Raw genomic sequence first — 18,563 nt, forward strand, 5'->3', positions numbered from 1 at the left:
TGAAAGGCCACATGGAGACCAGGGTGCTGGGGTTCTCCCGAAGTCAGAGGAGGGAGGGGCCAGGGCAGAGAGGTCAGGGCACGGCCCTGTCCAGCCGCCACTCCTCACGTGCCCAGCACCTCCTGATGAGGCCCTATGTCAGCCTCAAACACCCAGCGGGCGGACAGTCCCCTGCATGGGAGACAAGTCGAGGCCACACAAGCCATTCTCACAGCCTCCTCCCTGCCACTGGGCAGCTGGTGGGCAGGAGCCCAGGCCTCAGCCCACCAGAGCCCGAGAGAGACAAAAAGAGGTGCTACACTCGAGACAGCCCCATGCATGCAGGGAAGCCCCCCGAGGCCTTTCCATAAAACACACACACACACACCCCCCACAATACCACCTAGAAACCATCTCCTTACACACACACACAAGCACACACCAGAATACCACTCAGAAACCGTCTCCTAACACACACATACACACACAGAGAAACCACAAGCACACACACCACCCCCCACAAGTCGTCTCCTTCCACCTCCCCAACACACACACACACACACACACACACACACACACACACACACACACACAGAAACCATCTGTTCTGGCTCCCAAGTGACATCTTACCCAAACAGGAGACTTTCCCAGAAATGGACGCCAAGAACTGCACAAAAGCCACGTCCATCACGGGCCTGTCGGTCACTGTGAGAGGGACTGTCTGGGGCTTCAAGGTCAGCCCTGCTCTGGACTCAGCCTCAGGAACCACCACCTGCGGGGCACGGGCCACGTCAGCGAGCTTCAGGGAGGAGGCTGGCCACGCCGGGGGGCGTCAGTGGGCAGCTACCACGTCAGCGGGCATCGGGGAGGTGGCTGACCAGGCCAGAGCCATCACGGTGGCACCTGGCTGGCTGGACCACAGAGTCACACAGGTTGCGAAGGACAAAGGCTCATTCCAGTTTTTACGTCACAACAAACTGGCCAGCGGTCTGGCAGGGGAGAGGCCATTCTGATGCCCCAGGAAGGCAGCGTGGGGCAGGGCGGAACAGAGACCACCCCCACCTTGCCACCCGTAACCCTGGGCATGCCCTTGGCCGCTGCCTCCCTCCAGGACGTGCTGCAGTGCCCACCGACGCCATCCCAGGTCCAGACGGCGCCTGGGAACCATGCTACCTGGGAAAATGCCTCAACGTGCTTCCAGAAGCTTCCAGAGGCTGGTCGCGGGGATGGTCGGCCACATGCCAGAGTCTGGCCCCCTCTCCCCGCCCGGGACCCACAGACAGGGCCTCTCCCTGCCCATGGGGCAGCAGGCCGACATCCAGATCCGGCCCAGTCGCTGCCCACCGGCCTACGAGTCCTCCCGGGCGCCCACCCGGGCTGCCACACTGTCCTCACGCAGAGGCAGGACACGGGAAGGGGGCCCGGCAGCAGCCAGAGTCACGGTCGAAGAGACCCCTCTCCCGCCCCAGGAGCCCAAGAGGCTGCAGAGGTGGAGCGTGGCTGCCAGCTGGGGCGAAGCCCTGGCCAGTGAGGGGCAGGACTGGAGAAGGGAGAGGCACTCTAGCTGGGCGCCCACACATGCTGGCCAGGGGTTCCCGTCGGGAGGGGGGGCTCGTCAGGCATGACCCCCTTCTGAGTGTGAGGGGAGCCCCCCACCCCCGCCGTCCAGGTACATGGGGACACCGAGTGCTCACGGGCAGGGATTCCGCACCCCAGGGCCCGCCACGGCCCAGACACAGGAACCGTTGAGACCAGGGACACCCTGCACTGCCCATGCCGCCCCCAGAGCTCACGGCAGCCCCCCGAAAGACACGCGCGAGCTCGCGCTTCTTAAGACCCTCGACGCGCGGCAGGACGGAAACGGGCCCTACCTGCACCCTGTAGGCCCCTGGCTTGGCTCGGAAGCAGAAGGCGCCCTGGGCGTCCGTGTCCACGGTGGCCAACGGCTTGTCCTTGTCTTGAGACAACAGGGCGACTTTGTACCTGCTCATCTGAGCCACGGCGTCAGGGAGGCGCGTGATGACGATGCGGCCACAGACGCTGAACCTGCGGGGCGTGGCGTGGGAGGGGGAGGGAGATGGTCACCGTGGGGAGCGGGGAGACGAGTTCCAGCTTCAGGAGGGAGCAGAAAGCTGCCCCCAACCCTGCCTCCCCCTCCCCCGCGCAGGGCCAAGGGCCCCGTGCGCATCTGGGCAAACTCTGGCAACCCCCACCCGGGGGAAGCCACTTTCAGAAAAATCTGCAGATGATAAAAACGGCCACAAACGATGGGATGGCGGGAGGGGGGCTGCGGCCAGCCCCGGTGGCGAGGGCGGCCAGATCTCGAAGCTGGGCGGGCTCAGTCTCAGAACTAGGCAGGGCTGGGGCTGGAGCAACGGAGAGCACAGCGGGGAGGGCGTTTGCCTTGCAGGCAGCCGGCCCGGGTTCGATTCCCGGCACCCCAGAGGGTCCCCCGAGCACCGCCAGGGTAATTCCTGAGCGCAGAGCCAGGAAGAACCCAAAGAGAAAGAAAGAAAGAACACAGCAGGGCCGCCGATCTGACGGAACAGGGCAGACTCGCACAGACGGCGGAATCTGGACCCTCGGGAGCGAGCGACCCCTGGGAGGCTTCCTCACAGCCAGGCCTGCGCCCAGGACGACTCGGCCCAGCAGGAGCAGCTTGGAGAGCTCGCGGGAACGAGGCCCGGCCACTCCCCCACACACCGCCCAGGAGCACCCCCAATGTGCCACCCTTCAAACCCGGACACTCCTCCCAGCTAGTGGAGGACCCCACCTTGGGGTCCACAGACCCTCCCGCCTCGCCCCCCCACCCCCCCGGCACCAACAGGCCTCCAATTCATTAAGAATTAGGCCACGCAGGCCCCACAACAAGCATCGGGTGCGAAAGATCCTTTCCAACCCCAAGAGACCCATCCTCTTGGCTTCTCGGCCCCTCCAACAGGACTCAGGGGCCTGGAGTCCACTCCTAGGGACAGAGCACTCAGGGCCAGCCGCATGGGCTTGACGGCTCAGAGCTCAAGGAGACGGGGCGGGGGAGGGGGGCAGGGTCACACCCGGGGTGCCCAGGAGGTCCACACGCTACCTGGGACCTCATCCAGGGCCTGGCGTGCCCGGCCCAGCAGACCAGGGGGACCTCAGAAGCAAGCTTGTATCGTCAGCGCCCGACAGACAGAACCTTCCATGCCCGAGACTCGGCACTAAGCCAGGGGCACGGTGGGGAGGGCGCTGGCCTTCCACGCAGCTGACCTGGGTGCAACCCAGGCGCCCCATAGGGTCCCCTGAGCACCAAGCCAGGAGTCAGCCCCGAGCACTGCCGAGGGTGGCCCAAACACAAGGAAGCAGCCACGGGATTTCTCGGCAGGCGCCTGTGTGGGCGGGGACTCCTGGGCCGCGCCACGGGCCCCCTGTTCTCGCCGGGGACTCACCCTGTGGCAATGATGTCGGCCAGCTGGGGCGTGTTGGGCGCGATCTTGATGGTGACGGTGTCGAAGAAGAGCCGCTCTTTCTGCGCGCGGATGGTGTAGGTGCCCGTGGTGATGTTCTCCAGCCGGAAGGAGCCGTCGGCCTTCGTCCTGACTGAGAAAGCCAAGGCCCGCCCGTGGGGGAGAGGGCGGAAGTGGCACCGCTGGGCCAGGCGGGTGCTGCCCACCCCCGCCCCCCCCGCTGGCCAGAAGCCCCGGCCGCGCTCGCCCACCTTTGATCTGGTCATTGAGGGTGACCTCCGCCTCGGGCACACCTTCTCCCGCGGGGCCGTTCAGGACCCTCCCGGTGACCGAGAAGCCCATGACGTGGAACACGGGCTGGAAGACAGGGGGCGGGAAGGGGCACCGGTGGGCTCAGCACGGCTCACGGGGACGCCCCGGCCCCCAGCGGCGGCACTGACCGCTCCCAGCCCCCTCCGCAGTCCATCCTTCCCGTGTCTGAACAGCCGTGGAAGCGCCTTGGACGTACTCCCCGGGCCCAGATCCCCCAGTGGGGCCTGGCAAAGCGCTGCCCACCCCTGCCCCTCCCCACAGACCCCCCACTTCCACCTGGGGGGAACAGCCCCCGTGCGGTGGTGTTGAAAGGCTGCGCCTGGCCCCACGGTCACATGATGCTGCGGGTCCAACCCAGGCCAGTGGCAGGCGAGGCTGTGCCCAGACCCCCGTTCCGGAGAAGGGCCACGCACCCTCTGTCGCCCCGGCAGCCTCCCCCACAGCACAGCGCGGGCCTCCTCCGCTAGGTCTCCCTGCCTCCCCTCCGCCCACTGCCCGAGGCTGCCCTCTCCTCCCCGGGCCTCATGCTCCGTGCCCTGGCCCTGGGCTGCCCAGCAGCCCTACTGGGCAGGGTCTGGGGCCCCAGCCCCCGTGTGGGCCACGTCCAGGTCCCCGTGGGGCGTCCACACCACCCCCATGCTGACACATCCGGGGAACATCCGGAAGGCCATTCCTGCCCCTGCATTCTGCTGCCACCTTCCAGAAGCTTCCCTGCCCGTGCTATGTCGGGAGCTCTGGCCCCTGTCCCTGGCCGGTCACCGTCCCTCACGCTAGCTGTCCCACCTGCTCCATGCAGAGACCCCAGTAGCTCAGGGGTCCCTGCTGGCAGCCCCCCGCCTGCTGCCTTCCCCCTGGAGTGGAAGGGACACCAGGGTACGGAGCTTTTCGGAGCCGCCTGGCCCCGGGACGGCACCGCCGTGACTCGGCTCTGAAACTGTGGCAGCAACAGCCTCAAAGAACGGAGAGAACAAGCAGCTTCGTCCCCTCCTGAGAGGCGCCTGAGGCCAGCGCCATGGCAGAGTGCAGGCGGGGCTGGCCCTGCTCAAGGCCGACCGGGGTTCGACTCCCGAGCCCTGCCAGGAGTGACCCCTGAGTGCAGAGGCAGGAGTAAGCCCTGAGGACCACCGGGTGAGGCCCCCAAACAAACACCCCAAAGATATGACTTATTTAAATGAGTCAAACCTAAAAACAACGCGTCCACATTTTTCTGCACTCTGGGGGTGGTGAGGGTGGGGGCCTCCTCAGCGGTGCCTGGGGCACAGGGACCCCTCCCAGCAATGCAGCGTCCAGCTGGGCAGGCCTGACGGCTCGGCACTGGGGAAGGGGCTGAGGGTCACCAGTGCCACGCCCGGCAGTGCGCGCAGGGCCCGGGAGGGGGGACTGGACTGAGGGCCTGGCACAGGGACAGCCAAGCAGCTCGGGCACAGGGACGCAGGGAGCTCCCGGCCCCGGGCTATCCACTTCCTGATCCCGACAGGAGGATTTTACTTGGCACGGACAGGCCACGAAATCCTGACAGCGTGGCACTTGCAGGAGGCCGTGCTGGGAATTCCACTCACCCATCTGCTAAGATACCTGCGGGGAGACTGTGGCACGGGAATGACTGCAAACAGCTAGAACCAAGCACACACACACACACACACACACACACACACACACACACACGCCCCAGCATCCAGCACACCAGTCAAACGCTTCGCTGGATCTGCAAACAGTCCCGGCACCCCGCCGAGCACGGGCCCGGAATCCCGCTTCTATTCGTACACACGGCGCTTCCCAGCGTAACATTAAAGGGAACAATTAAAATCTAATTTTTTTAATAGCTGTAACCCTGGGAGGCCCGTTTATGAAAGAATCATTTTCTTTGGGGATTTGCTCTATCTAGCAAGTTTTCTGTGGCAACCACTGCCGACATCTGTAATTAAAGGTGTAAATGTGATCACACACACACACACACACACACACACACACACACACACACACATTCTTCCTGTCTACCTTCGAGTCTGGGGTCTTTGGGGCCACCTGTGACCCCATTTGCACCCACTGCCACAGCGAATGCGCTGCACAGCCAGACCCCAGCTGCACCAATGCCGCGGCCCGCACCCCCGCCCCTCACGCCCCACAAACTCTTCTCAAGCAGACAGACAGAGGGGCCCGGCCTTTGCCCAGAGACTCGCCTGGCCGCCCCCTGTCCATCACCCAACTCTACTTCCTCCATTTCTGTCACCAGGGTTGGCCTGACACGGTGGCGCCCGTTGGCCCCGGGCCCTTGGCACCTGCCACCTCCGGAGGCGAGACGCTCTCCTCTCCACTACGGGCAGTTCACAGCCGCTGCCCTGGTGAGTCTTCTGGCATCCCCACCCCACAGTCACCTGCGTCCCATCTCCAGATGTCGCTTTCACAAGCTCCCGGAGTCCCTCGCAAGGACCCTTGCTTAGCATGGCAGCGCGAGCCCCCCGAGGGCAGGAAACGCCCAGACCCGAGACTGAGCGGGGACGCAGGCATGGGGTCGGGGCAGCGACTCTCGAGGACGCAGACATGGGAAGGGCACCGAGGCGGCTCCGAGGGATGAGGCACAAGCCCGGCACCGCACCGGGCCCTGGGCACGTCGGGCGTGGCCACAGCGACCCCAGCACACAGGGCGCAGACACGCACTGACCCTTCAGCCTGCGTGAGTCACTACCGGAGGCACACCCTGGCTCCCCTGAGCACTGCTGGGGGGGCGCAAAATAAAACACAGAATCGACTTTGAATCAGAAAGTGAGGCAAGGGGCTGGAGCGACAGCACAGCAGGTAGGGTGTCTGCCTTGCACGCGGCCAACCCGGGTTCGATTCCCAGCATCCCATAGGGTCCCCCGAGCACCGCCAGGAGTAACTCCTGAGTGCAGAGCCAGGAAGAACCTCAGTGCATCGCTGGGTATGACCCCCCCAAAAAAAAGGTGGGGCGAGAGCTGAAGCATCCAGGGGGCCCCCAGGCTAAGCCAGACGGGGACGCAGGGCAGGGGTCCCAGGTGGGCCGCCCAGAGAAGGGAGCAACACGTGACCCGCTGGAGGGCGAGCCAAGGGGGCGGGCTCACCTCAATCCTCAGGCTGTCGTGTTCCACCGTGAAGTCCAGGCGGGCGGGGGCCACGTCGAAGGTGATCCTCTCGCCCCTGTAGAAGGGGACCTGGGAGGGAGGGCCCGTCAGCACCCGTGGAGCAGCCCGCAGGTGGCCAGGCGCCCCGGGCAGCCGGGAGAGGCTGGCCCCGGGCCGTGCGTGGGGTGACCACGGGGCCAGCTCCCGGACCACGGGCCCCGTTTCTCCCTCCGTGGACACGGGGCAGCCGCGGCCCTGCCCGAGCCCGAGTCCCAGGTTTGAAGGGGATCGGGGACCTCGGCCCCACTCACCACAGTGTAGCCACCACTGGGCAGGGAGTAGAAGGAGAAGGAGCCGTCCTCCTTGGAAACTGCGTAGCACAGGAACACCAGGCTCGTGTCATGGGGCTGGAAGCCGGGCACGGGGGAGGTGCTGCAGCCCTGGACGTCCTAGGCCGGGACGGGAGCGAAAGAGGAGTTCTTCCCTTTCCTGTGCCCTGCCCCGACGGCCCGCTCAGGGCCATGCCAGAGGGCAGCTGTCCCCGGGCTGAGGTCGCGCATGTCTCCTCAGGAAATCCAGAATGTGTAAGAGACCAGAGCGACAGAGGGGCTGCAGGACCAGAGCGACAGAGGGACTGCAGGACAGGGAGGGGGGGCAGGCGCCCGGGTTCCAGCCCCAGCTCCACACAGGGTCCCTCCAGCCCCGCTGGGGCGGTCGCTGAGCACAGAGCCAGGAGTCAGTCCTGAGCACTGCGGGGGGTGGCCCGAAAACCAAACAGACATATGGGAAAACAGAAAAAAAGTAAGAATAAAAGTGCTTCACCTTCGAGTTAAAATCTGGCAACTGCTACAGATATTCTGGCTGCTCTGATTCTGCCAAGACTCAGGACAGACTAAAGGCTCACTAGAACGAGGCCAGGCGTGTGTCCCCAGACCGAGTTCTTAACCTCCCCACGGCTGGTCTCGGAAATGGGGATAAGGGGCTGGAGCGGCAGCACAGCGGGGAGGGCGTTGGCCTTGCACGTGGCCGACCCGGGTTCGATCCCCGGCATCCCACAGGGTCCCCTCCCCAGCACCGCCAGGAGTAACCCCCGCGCATCGCCAGGTGTGACCCAAAAAGAAAAGAAGGAAAAAGAAATGGGGATGAGAGATTAAAAAGGAAAAAAAAATTGGCAATCATCCTCTGGGGAACGACCCCCCGCCACCCCCCAGCAGGCGTCTTTGCGCACAAAGGTCGTCAGAAATGCTGTGAGTGGACAGATATTTGTTGATCAAACAAGTGAGGACCTTTTGTCTGAAAATTTAATGCGAGTCGCCTCTTTCAAAGGCTTTTTGACACTTTGTCTTTTGGACGTGAGGCAGTCGCATGGCGGGGTGCACGCCTGGCACGCACAGGGCGGGGGGTGGCTGCCCACAGCCCCCGCCCCCACCACTTCACCTCGAGCAGAGGTCCTGGTGGGCCCGGCACCCCTGGGGAGCGCCCCGCCCTCCAAGCCCAGAACCCAGAGGACCCTGCTTGGCAGGCAGGCAACAGGCGTCAGATCACGCCGTGGCTGCGTCTCGCCCTGGGTCAGAAGGACACCTTGGCCTGCAGACGCCCCAGAGTCCCACCACCTTCCAGCAGCAAACCAGGTGACTTAATGAGCCCACCGAGACCTGCATTGGAGGGACCTGCCACACCCCGCCCTGCCAGCCCCTGGCCCACCCAACACCCTCCGCCGCCCCGTTCCCAGCACTCACCTCCTGGGCCACCAGAGAGGAGAAGAGAAGGAACTTCACCCCTTTCATGGGCTCCCCATCACTGCGCACAGAGCCGGACACATTGTAGCCGGCCACGATGAGGGGGCCGGCTGCATTGGCGTTGGAGTTGGTCACGCGCACGGTGGTGCTGGCCTGCAACAGAGCACAACGGAATGGGGAAGTGGCACGGGTCAGTATCTCTGAAGGGCAGCGTCGGCGTCAGCTCCACGCTGCCTCCAGAGCAGACGGGGACTCTCCATTTCCGCTCTGGGCCCTTCTGCGGCTCTAATCTCCCAAGTGAACCTGGTTTGCATCTCTCTCGGTTTTGCAGGTATTTTTAAACCTCCTGGTTCCAAGCTGATTTACATAGCGCACAGGACACATTCTCTCGGGGAGTCCCAGCCACGGAACACACAGCACGCAGCCAGCACCCCGCCAGAGAAGGAAACAGAGGCCCCTGATTCTCACCCACAGTCACTCACCACCCATCCACTCCACCGAGGGTTAATCATCGCTCTGAGACACCAATTTATATGAACAAACTCGATTTCCTTTATGCGTTCGGGTCACGGGCATCCGAAATGCACCGCACGTGAGGCGTACATGAAATCTGAAAAGCCCTGAAAACCCACAGCCTCAAGCAGCACAGAGAAAGCAGTGCAGAACACACACGCATGGACACAGACACACACAGTCACATACGCATACACACACACTCACATACACACACACACACACACACACACACACACTCACTCACTCTCTCTTTCTCCGTATCCTTAACTGAAACTCCTCCCGTTTGTGAGGCCCCCTCTCCAGTGCTCACCTCTTTCAACGGCCAGGTGGGATGAGTCGCCAGGATTTCATAGTCTCCGGGAAGAACTTTGAAAAAGGAAAACCTACGAAACACCAAACCCGTCAACTCTCCCACCAACGCCAGCACGTGCGCTGGGCGGGCGGACACCAGGCTTTCAGGAGAAGGGCATCTGGGTGGTCGCAGTCTGGCCGTCAGCCAGTCCCACGTGCAGGAACCAACACACCAGCCCGGCTCGACGGCAGGTGCTCGGGGAGCATTGCCTGCACACAGGGACAGGTGCTCCCTGGTGCAGCCCCTTCCCTCGCCACGGACGGCTACAGCCCAGCAGGAACGAGGCAGAGGACGTGCCCGGGAGTCCCCACAGAGATGCGGAAGGCGTGAGCAGGCAGGGGCAAGAAAGGCGGGAGTGGGCGGGGGCGAGGGTGCGAGCAGAAGAGCCTGGGGCCGATCGCAGAGCCCCACTGACGCAGGCGGGGAGGGACCTCGGAGTGCTGGGGGTGGGAGCGTCCAGGGCGTGTGCAGAGCGGAGCTGAGCAGGCGCTGAGGGGCGGGCGGAGAGGGCCGGGCGCAGAGCTCGGACGCGCCTGGCCTTGTGGCACTCGGCTAGAGCGCCGGACGGGGAGAGGGCGCGGCTGGGGGGGATGACCCGCGGGAGCCGACCCCGCCACCATCTGGAGCCACTTCGTGACACGGTGTGGAGCACGGCGACGGGCCCCCGAGCGGGTAAGGTCCGTCCCCGCACAGCAGATGAGACCTGTCCCTGCACAGGGACCCAGGAGGGAGCGTCTGCGCCCATTTCACAAGCACCAGGTATCCGGCCACGAGTCTCATCCAGCCGCCAAGAACTGTCACCCAACTGCAGCATCGAGCCCTGAATGGGATTGGGCCGAGGCAAAGCAGAGCTGGAAAGGTGGCAGGTCAGTCATGCTGGACTTTCCGTGACTGGACCGAGCTCTTAAGCGAGACCCTCTACAAGACATGGGTGTGTTTGGCGATTAAGTGAGAGGCCGTCAGCTGCTCCCAGAGTGGCTTCTCCGCGCGCCCGTCAGCCTTCGCCCCACGTCTGCCCCGACCCGGTGCGCAATGCGTCTGGGCATGTTGGGGAAAAACTGTTGCCCGACCACATGGAGCCTTGCTTGTGGCGGGACAGGGCGTGGGAACGCCTCCAGTCCCGCAAAGAGAAAATGACTCTTGGACCTGGCATCCGCCCGGCGTCCAAAGGCGGCCAACTCTGCCCGTGACTCTCACTGTTCTTGTCTGAGCAGGCAAGCGAGACTCGGGCACCTGCTACCTGCGCAAGCTACTGGCCCGGCCGAGAGAACGTCCTTCCTGCTCCAGTCCGAGGGGGGAGGGAGCGAGCAGGCGGCAGGGAACGGCAGCCCCAAGGTGACGACCGAGGGGCTGGAGCAACAGCACCGCAGGGAGGGTGCCTGCCTGCACAGACCTGGGCTCGACTCCCCACCACCAGGAGTGATCCCTGAGCAGAGCCAGAAGAAAGCCCTGAGCCTCACCGGCTGTGGCGAAAACAAACAAAACACAAAAAAAGTGACCATGAAGAGCGAGTCACCCGATGGGGCCCAGACGCTGGTCCCAGTTTTGCGGCTCAGCCCCCGATTTGTGGTGACTCGAAAGCTTTCAAAACGATGACCAGAAACAATTCGGGTCCCAATCTCCGTCCACCTGAGGCCGGGGACAAAATCCGTTCAACAAAAGCCTTCATTTCAACTCACCCGAGTTAATTCAATTACCCAGGCTGAGCCCACGCCACGAATTTGATAAGTAAATGAATGGATAAATAAATAAATAAATAAACAAACCCTAACTGCACCCGGCTGGCTGAGCTGGCCGACACGGGGGAGGCGTCCCCTTCACCCTCCTGGTCATCGAGGAGGACGGGCCTGTGACCAGCTTCCTCACCAATGAGGAAACCCCGTGGCCCAGAGCAGTCCAACTCTCCTGCCCCCCTCCCCTCGCCCAGGCTGGCAGGCCCCAGAGGCACCCCGGGCAGGCCCACAAGGCTGACAGGACCAGGGTGGCGTGCGGGGGGGAGTTGACGATGCCCATTTCACAGATGAGGAGCTCGAGGCCCCGGGGGGTGGGATGGGCAGACACACACGAACAAACGCAAAGTTAAGGGGCTCCCTTGAGGTCTTCTGTGGGTTTTGTTTTAACAGGCAAATGCTCCCAGTGGTGCCAGAGTACATGCAACGTCGGGCATCCAACACAGGACGGCCCCCGCCAGGCGGAGAACTGGAGTGACCCCACCCCCACCCCATCTCCAGGCCTGCAGCAGGACTGAGCCTCAGAGTGACTCCCACCCTGCTGCCCCGCCCACCCCGGGCCCACCGCGAGACTCACTTCCCGCCAGGCTGCGTGACGGTGGACTGGACCTTCGCCTCCGTGCCCGTGCTCCTCAGAGACACCTGCACGCCGGCAGGCCCCAGGGGCTGCCCTCTGCTCAGGACCTGCGTTGAGAGGGAGGTCGGTTCCCGCAACCGCCCCCCCAGGCCCCCTACATCCCGCCCCGGAACCCAGAGCCCACTGGGGGCTCAGACTCCACTCAAAAATAGGAGCAAAGGCCCGGAGGCCCCCTAAGGAGGGGGCGCAGGAAACGGCCTGGCCTGGCCTCAAGGATGCCGATGAGTGACCTGGCCAGTGTCTGCTCCCCCCCACGAATGAAGGACCCAGGTCCAATGCCTGCAGCCAGGGCCCCGCTCCCGATGTCAGGCTGGAGAAGTAAACCCACCCCGAGACAAGGACGCAGGAAATGAAATGTGTCTCCGCGAGGGGCCAGGGAAAAGGTCCCAGCCGACACTGTCCCTGCAGCAGGCCAGGCGGGGCACACGCCAGCCACCCTGCCCGGCCCACCATGCTGCATCCGCACCCCGAGGCCTCCAGAAGGTCGCGGGTGGACCCCGCTTCTGCCCAGAGAAGCCGGGGAGGCAGCTCCGAGGGCCGGGGCGCCTTCCCTGCAGGCTGAAGCCCCAGAGAGCCGCACGATCCCTCGAGCACCGAGAGCCGGGTCACCCCCGACCCCCGAGTACCACCCCCAAACGGCAGGTGGACCCCAGAACCACTGAACACGCCCGGCCCCCTCAGAAGCAGGAGGTGGGCAGAGTGCGCGAGCCCCCACCTTTCCGTTCACGGAGAAGCCGGTGAACACGAAGTTGATGTCACCACCCTTGGTGCAGATGTCGCTGACGCCGTCCACGTACAGCTCCACGCTGGTGGGCTCTGGCGCGGGGGATGGGCATGGGGAGAGACCGTGCTGAGCCCAGTGTCCCGACACGGGACTCTGTCCAGGGGAGTCTCAAGAACCGGGGGGGGGGGGGGTCCCCCAGGTGGTGCTGGGGCCGAGGACCAGCCCTGGTGTCCCTGCGTGGGAGGCACCTGCTCCGGCCCTTTCAGCCACTTCCTGGCCCCTCTGGATATCGGGTTTGTTTCCTGGGCCACCCCGGGCGGCGATCAGGGCGGACCCCTGGCTCTGTGGTCGGGGGGCCCTAGGGCGACGAGCAAGCTGCATGCCTGCCCTGCTGGACCATCGCTCCGGCCCTGGACCTTGGTGGAATTTTAAATAAAGCACGTCAAGAACTCGATTCAAAACCGAACGGCCCAAAGAGGTGGGGGGTGGGGGTGGGGGGCCGGGCCCCCGCCGAGGAACCAGGGTCCAGGGAGCGGCGGGGACGGCTCCTGCACCACGAGCCACGCTCGGGCCCCTCCCGACCACTGCGGCCACGTGGTCGGGCGGCCAGCGCTCCCGGGTTCTCGAGGCCAGTGACGCTTGGCCCAGTGAGGCCAGGGCCAGCCCAGGGCCGGGGAAGTGAGGGGATTCGGGGGTCTCTGCAGAGAAGCAGCTCTGGGACCAGGATGTGGAATCCGACAGCGTGTGGAGGGTGTGATTAACCCACAGGAAACAAAGCGGGGGCTGGAGCGACGGCACAGGGGGAGGGCGTTTGCTTTGCACACAGCCGACCTGGGTTCGATCCCCGGCATCCAAAGGGTCCCCCGAGCACTGCCAGGAGTCATTCCCGAGTGCAGAGCCAGGAGGAAGCCCTGAGCATCACCGGGTGTGACCCAAAAAAAACCAAAAACAAAACAAAGCAGGGATGTGGGGGGAGGGGGGCGGGCTGGGAAGGGAGGGGAAGGACAGGCCCCTCTCCTGCCCGCTGACCTCTCCCCGCCCTTCTTCTAAGTCCCAGCCCCTCGGAGTGAGGACAGACGGCCGACAGGAGTCCAGTCGGCCCCGGGAGCTCCAGCGTGCCCATGTTCCAGCAGGGGGTCGCAGGAATCCCGCCCACCAGAAGAAACGGGCCCGGAACCTCCCACTGGCCACAGGTGGGCAGTGCACGGAGGGCTGAGCCCAGGCTCTGCACGCAGGAGGCCCCAAGCCCGCCCCCGGCACACGTGGCCCCCAGCACCACAGGGTCCGACCCAAACACTGCGGTCTCGGTACTGTCGCATCCGGGGATCCGCGGACTCACCAAAACTCCAGCCCAGGGGCGGCTCAATCTTCAGAATGAAATCTCCCTACAGGGAGAAAAAGGTCGCAGGGTGAGGAGGAGGAGGAGGAGGAGGAGGAGGAAGGCTCTGGAGGACTGTCTCGCTTCCCAGAGGAGACAGAGCTCCGAGGGGCGCCTTGCTCAGAGAGGCCCCCAGCCACCCGGGGGGACCCCAGTCCTGGCTCTTCCCAGCGTCGCTTCAGAAACAAAGCGATCCCTTGGACCTACTCAGAGATCCAGGGCCTCCGGGGGCGGATTGAAGCGACAGAGCCCAGGAGCAGCTCGCACACCCGCGCCGAGAGGCAGCCGGGGACCACGTGCTGCCACCAGCGACCCCGGCGGGAAGAGCAGGGAGAGTCCGACCCGCGGGGATGCTGACGAGGCACCTTCGCGTCCGGGCCGGACGGGGTCCTGCTGGGTGGCGCCAGGGAGGCTGCTGACCGCCCCACGCGGGCACTGAGGGTCTGCCCCGACCCAACTCTCCGGGAAAACCGAGAAAACCCACGCGGCCGGTCCCATCTCGCCATCCAAAGAAAACAAGTCCAGGCGGGGGAGGCGACTGGGGACACAGAACACACCCCGGACGCCCCGGCCCTGGCCCTGGGGTCCCCGCAGCACGGCCGGGGAGGGCCCCGTGTGAGTGCGGCCACCCCAGATAGGGGAAAAATGAAGACTGAAGCGAGCACGTACGACCAAAGGAAAAGCTGGTGGTGGACGCAGGCAGCCTTGGCCACGTATCCAGGCCCGGAGGGGCTGTCTCCGAGGGGCCAGGCCGGGAGGCTGACTCTCTGGCTTCCTCCCCTCACAGGGCTCGGGAGCCCACCACTCGCAGCGTGGGTTCTTCAGTGATATTTTTTAGGGAGGTGCGGGGGGCTGGGGCGGCTTGCAAGGGCGAGCCAGGGCTCTGCGGCCAACCACGCTTACCTCCAGCACCCCGACCTTACCATCACGCCCAACAACCCATCCCCCGGAAAATAAATAATAACGGCTCGAGGCACTGCCAAATGGAGACTTCTCAGAGCCGCTGGATCCAATCCAAACGGTCGCTTCCGGGTCACCAGTCCCAGACCCCCGCGAGCACTGGCCCCCGTGAGGGAGGCCTCGGCCCCGGCAAGGCAAAGCAGCCCGGCCTCACCTTATCGTACAGGGGGATCATAAAGTAGCCGTTGTTGGGGGCACAGTCCGTCTGGTATTTCAAAGTCCCATGCTTGGTGTACAGCTTTATCTGGAGAGGAAGGAAACGAGAGGCATCGTGGGTGGCCTCCTGCTGCCCCTGCTCCGGGCACGGCCCCCCCCCCCGCCCCCCCAGCCCCGGAACACATGTCGGTAGGTTCCTTTCAGTGAGAAAGCGCCGAAAACAAGCACCGGCCTTGGGGATGTGGGGAGGGGAAGCAGAGCGGCTGCAGCGTCACGTGACATGGTCTGTGCCGGGCTCGGAGGGCCCATTTGGGGGGACACAGCTTAGGGGCTTCCGACCCCGACCCCGGCTCTAAGCGGGCCCTCTGGGTAAGTCAAGGAACGTGCTTGTTACAATGCAGGTTCTGGGCCCAGTCTGTCTCCAGACGACAAGGTCTGGGAAGGGGGCCGGCCCGACCCAGGTAAGTCCCACCACTTGGCGGAAAAAACTCAGGAAACTTTCCGCTCTTGGGTCGAAGACAACATCCAAAGGAATATCTCCACCTCACAGACACCTTAAAACTCTTGCATCCCAAGGCCAACTGGCTTTACTGATGGGCTCAAGTCGGGGCCCACGTGTACACTCCGCGACTGACCCTGGCGCGCCCTTCAACTTCCAGAGAACCACCGGCTCCTTGGGACCTGAGTGACTGTACAGCAGGTAGGGCATTTGCCCTGCATGCAGCTGGCCGGGGTTCGATCCCCGGCATCCCACATGGCCCTGCCAGGAGTGATTCCTGAGTGCAGAGCCAGGAGGAAGCCCTCAGCACTTCCAGGTTTGGCCCAAACACACACACGCACACACACACACACACACACACACACACAGTAAGGGCACTGCCAGGTGTCTCTGTCTGTCTCTCTCTCTCTCTCTCTCACACACACACACACACACACACACACACACACACAACCGCACCATGGGGTCTGTGCGGGTTCTCAGATCCGATGAGGTCTTGCATGCCTGCTACACGCCCCAGGGCAAATGCAGGCGGATCTCGCCAGCACAGCAGACGGGAAGGACATGAGGACCGGCCGTCAGCCCCCCTGCACGGCTCAGCCCCCTGAGCCTCGGCTCCTCCGTCCATCGCAGGGGGGAGCGGGGCTGCCTGTGCGCGTCCCACCTCCCCCGCCCTGCCGGGGAAGGGGGTGCGGAGGGTCACGGGAGCTCCAAGCCAAAGCAGCAGCCAACTCGGGGCTGCAGGCTCCAGAGCGGAGACAAGGGACGTCACACACGGGACGCTCCTCCGGGGGCCGGAGAGAGGGGACAGCGGGGAGGGCGCTTGCCCCGCATGAGGTCCCCAGGGGCTGCCGGGAGTGACCCCGGAGCTCACAGCTCAAGGCCTGAGCCCTCCCCACCCTACGGTCTCGGCCTTTATGAGACGTCAGCCTCTGCCTGGAGGGCCGGGCTCCCACCCCAGCCGGGTTCCGTCTGTTCAGTCCCTCTGCCGGCTGCAGAACCACCAGGGTCCCGGCAGGGAACCCCTCAGCTGGGAGCAGCTGAAGTGACCCTCTACGGAGCACGCCCAGCGGAAGACGGCCCAGGGAGGACAGGTTTTTTTGTTTTGTTTTGTTTTGTTTTGCTTTTTGGGTCACACCCGGCGATGCACAGGGGTTACTCCTGGCTCCGCGCTCAGGAACCACTCCCGGCAGTGCTCAGGGGACCATATGGGATGCTGGGACTCGAACCCGGGTCGGCTATGTGCGAGACAAACGCCCTACCCGCTGTGCTATCACTCCAGCCCCAAGGAAGGGCAGTTTTAATGGGAACAGAGACCCCGATTGAGGCAGGACCGTGAGAGCGAGCCCCCGGCCGTCTGCACTCAGGACCCGGGTGGGCGAGATGCCGGCTGGGAGGTGCGGTTTCATCATCCGGCGTTAGGAAACACAGCGCCACCTGGGCCAGCAGCCCCGGGGCCCAGGGACGAGCAGAGGTCACCCGTCCCACGGCTGAGTCAGGACCCCTGAACTGCCCTCACTGTCCTTCCGGGATCTCCCTGGAAGAAGGACCCTTCTATGGGGGTTCTGAAGCCTCCACCCAGCCGGGCTCCGTGCGCAGAGCAGGGTCCTGACAGCTCCTGGGGCCAGGGCACGGCAGGGCGGGCGCGCGCCAAGTCTGTGGCCGACGTGGGTTCGATCCCTGGCACGCCATGTCACAATCGAAGGAAAAGACTTAGGACACACCTAGCGCCATGTCCAGGGAGCCACGGAGTCAGGCAACCAGGGAACCCGACAAGTCACCCGTTCGGGGTTCGAGAAGCGGGGAGGGCGGGCAGTGAGGCTGATACCCCCGGCCCCAGGAGATCCCCCGAGAGCAAGTGCCTTTGGGTCTGTAGAAGGGGAACCGACGGTTACAAGCACGGTGGGTGGGGAGGGCGGCATTTGAAGGTCTGGGGTGCTCTGGGCCTTGGGGTGCAGAATGTTCCGTCTCCGGTCCTGGGATGTGGACGCCAGGCAGGCACCGACGACCCACGGCGGGTCCCAGACCCCAGAGACCCAGGGGCGCAAAAGGCTTGAAGACCCAGGCCCGGGGGTCCTGGCAGATCTGGAGTCCGGTTCTGAAGGTCTCAAGAAGCGGCGGGGAGGGGGGTGGGGGCTGGAGCAAGAGCAGAGCGGGGCCGGCTCTTGCTCTGCACACGGTGGGCCTGGGCAGGACCCCAGGCACCCCCGGGGGCTCCCCCAGCACCGCCAGGTGGGGACCCCCGAGTGCACAGCCGGCAGCCACGAGCCCCGCGCAAGGCCAGGCGTGCCCTCCCCGCAACAAAGTAACAAAACGAATGAATGAATGAATGGACGGATGGAAGAGAGGGGGCAGCTGGGTCCTGCTCCGAGGGGGGTTTCCGAGATGGGGGGGGCTGGACTCCGGTGGGGGGGGGCGCGGCAGGCGGGCGGGCCCCGAGGAAGACCCGCGCGGGGGGACCCCACGCGCAGCCCCGCCGCGAGCAGGGGGCGCCAGAGAGGGTCGGGGGCCCGGGCCGCGCGCTCACCTCGATGAGCGAGTAGTTGATCTCCACGTCGGACTTGACGAAGCCCCCGCAGCCCACCACGATGTCCTCGGAGCCGCGCGCCGGCCCCGCGCCGCCCGCCAGCAGCAGCAGCAGCAGCAGCGGCAGCCGCGACCCCGCGCCCCGGCGCGCCCGCATGGCCCGACCCCGACCCGCCGCCGCCGCCGCCCCGCGCCGCGCCGCCCCGCGCAGGCCCCGCCCCGCGCCCACCGCGCCTGCGCGCCCCGCGGCCACGCCCACCCCGCAGGAGGGCGCCCCGCGCGGCCGGCGGCCGGGGCGCGCGCGCGCGGGGGGCCCCCTGCAGGCGCGGAGGGCCGAGCGCGCGGGCGGGCTGCAGACGCCCAAGTCGGTGGGCCTCGGGGTGGGTTCCTCTCCCTTGGGAGCGGGACGCATCCTCTGGTTCTCCTGAGTCCTTTTGGCCCGGGCCACTCACATCTGATATGTCGATTGCCTCGAGCAGGCCCCAGAACCGGCTCCTTCGTCCTGGCCCTGAGATTTTAAAAAGTGCCACAT

General features: G+C 65.0%; 1 protein-coding gene and 1 non-coding gene across 2 annotated transcripts in view; one reads left to right on the forward strand and one right to left on the reverse strand.

The window, feature by feature from the left end:
- Positions 1-18,188, reverse strand: part of NOMO2 (NODAL modulator 2) — a 33,593-nt gene extending 15,405 nt beyond the window's left edge. The window contains exons 1-13 of the mRNA XM_056134736.1: positions 18,033-18,188; positions 15,005-15,094; positions 13,852-13,897; positions 12,504-12,604; positions 11,729-11,835; positions 9,380-9,452; positions 8,554-8,706; positions 7,126-7,263; positions 6,815-6,904; positions 3,674-3,779; positions 3,405-3,555; positions 1,851-2,025; positions 610-751 (exon numbers count right to left, since the gene is read on the reverse strand). Coding sequence (XP_055990711.1) covers positions 610-751; positions 1,851-2,025; positions 3,405-3,555; positions 3,674-3,779; positions 6,815-6,904; positions 7,126-7,263; positions 8,554-8,706; positions 9,380-9,452; positions 11,729-11,835; positions 12,504-12,604; positions 13,852-13,897; positions 15,005-15,094; positions 18,033-18,188 — 1,528 coding nt within the window. The remainder of the gene's footprint in view (positions 1-609; positions 752-1,850; positions 2,026-3,404; positions 3,556-3,673; positions 3,780-6,814; positions 6,905-7,125; positions 7,264-8,553; positions 8,707-9,379; positions 9,453-11,728; positions 11,836-12,503; positions 12,605-13,851; positions 13,898-15,004; positions 15,095-18,032) is intronic.
- Positions 7,661-7,794, forward strand: LOC130042557 (small nucleolar RNA SNORA72). The gene has a single exon (XR_008795252.1). It is a non-coding gene; the product is annotated as a small nucleolar RNA SNORA72 (small nucleolar RNA).
- Positions 18,189-18,563: the final 375 nt, after the last annotated feature.

Source organism: Sorex fumeus, unplaced genomic scaffold (genome assembly GCF_029834395.1).
Source record: "Sorex fumeus unplaced genomic scaffold, SorFum_2.1 ptg000102l, whole genome shotgun sequence".
Classification (NCBI taxonomy): Eukaryota; Metazoa; Chordata; class Mammalia; order Eulipotyphla; family Soricidae; genus Sorex; species Sorex fumeus.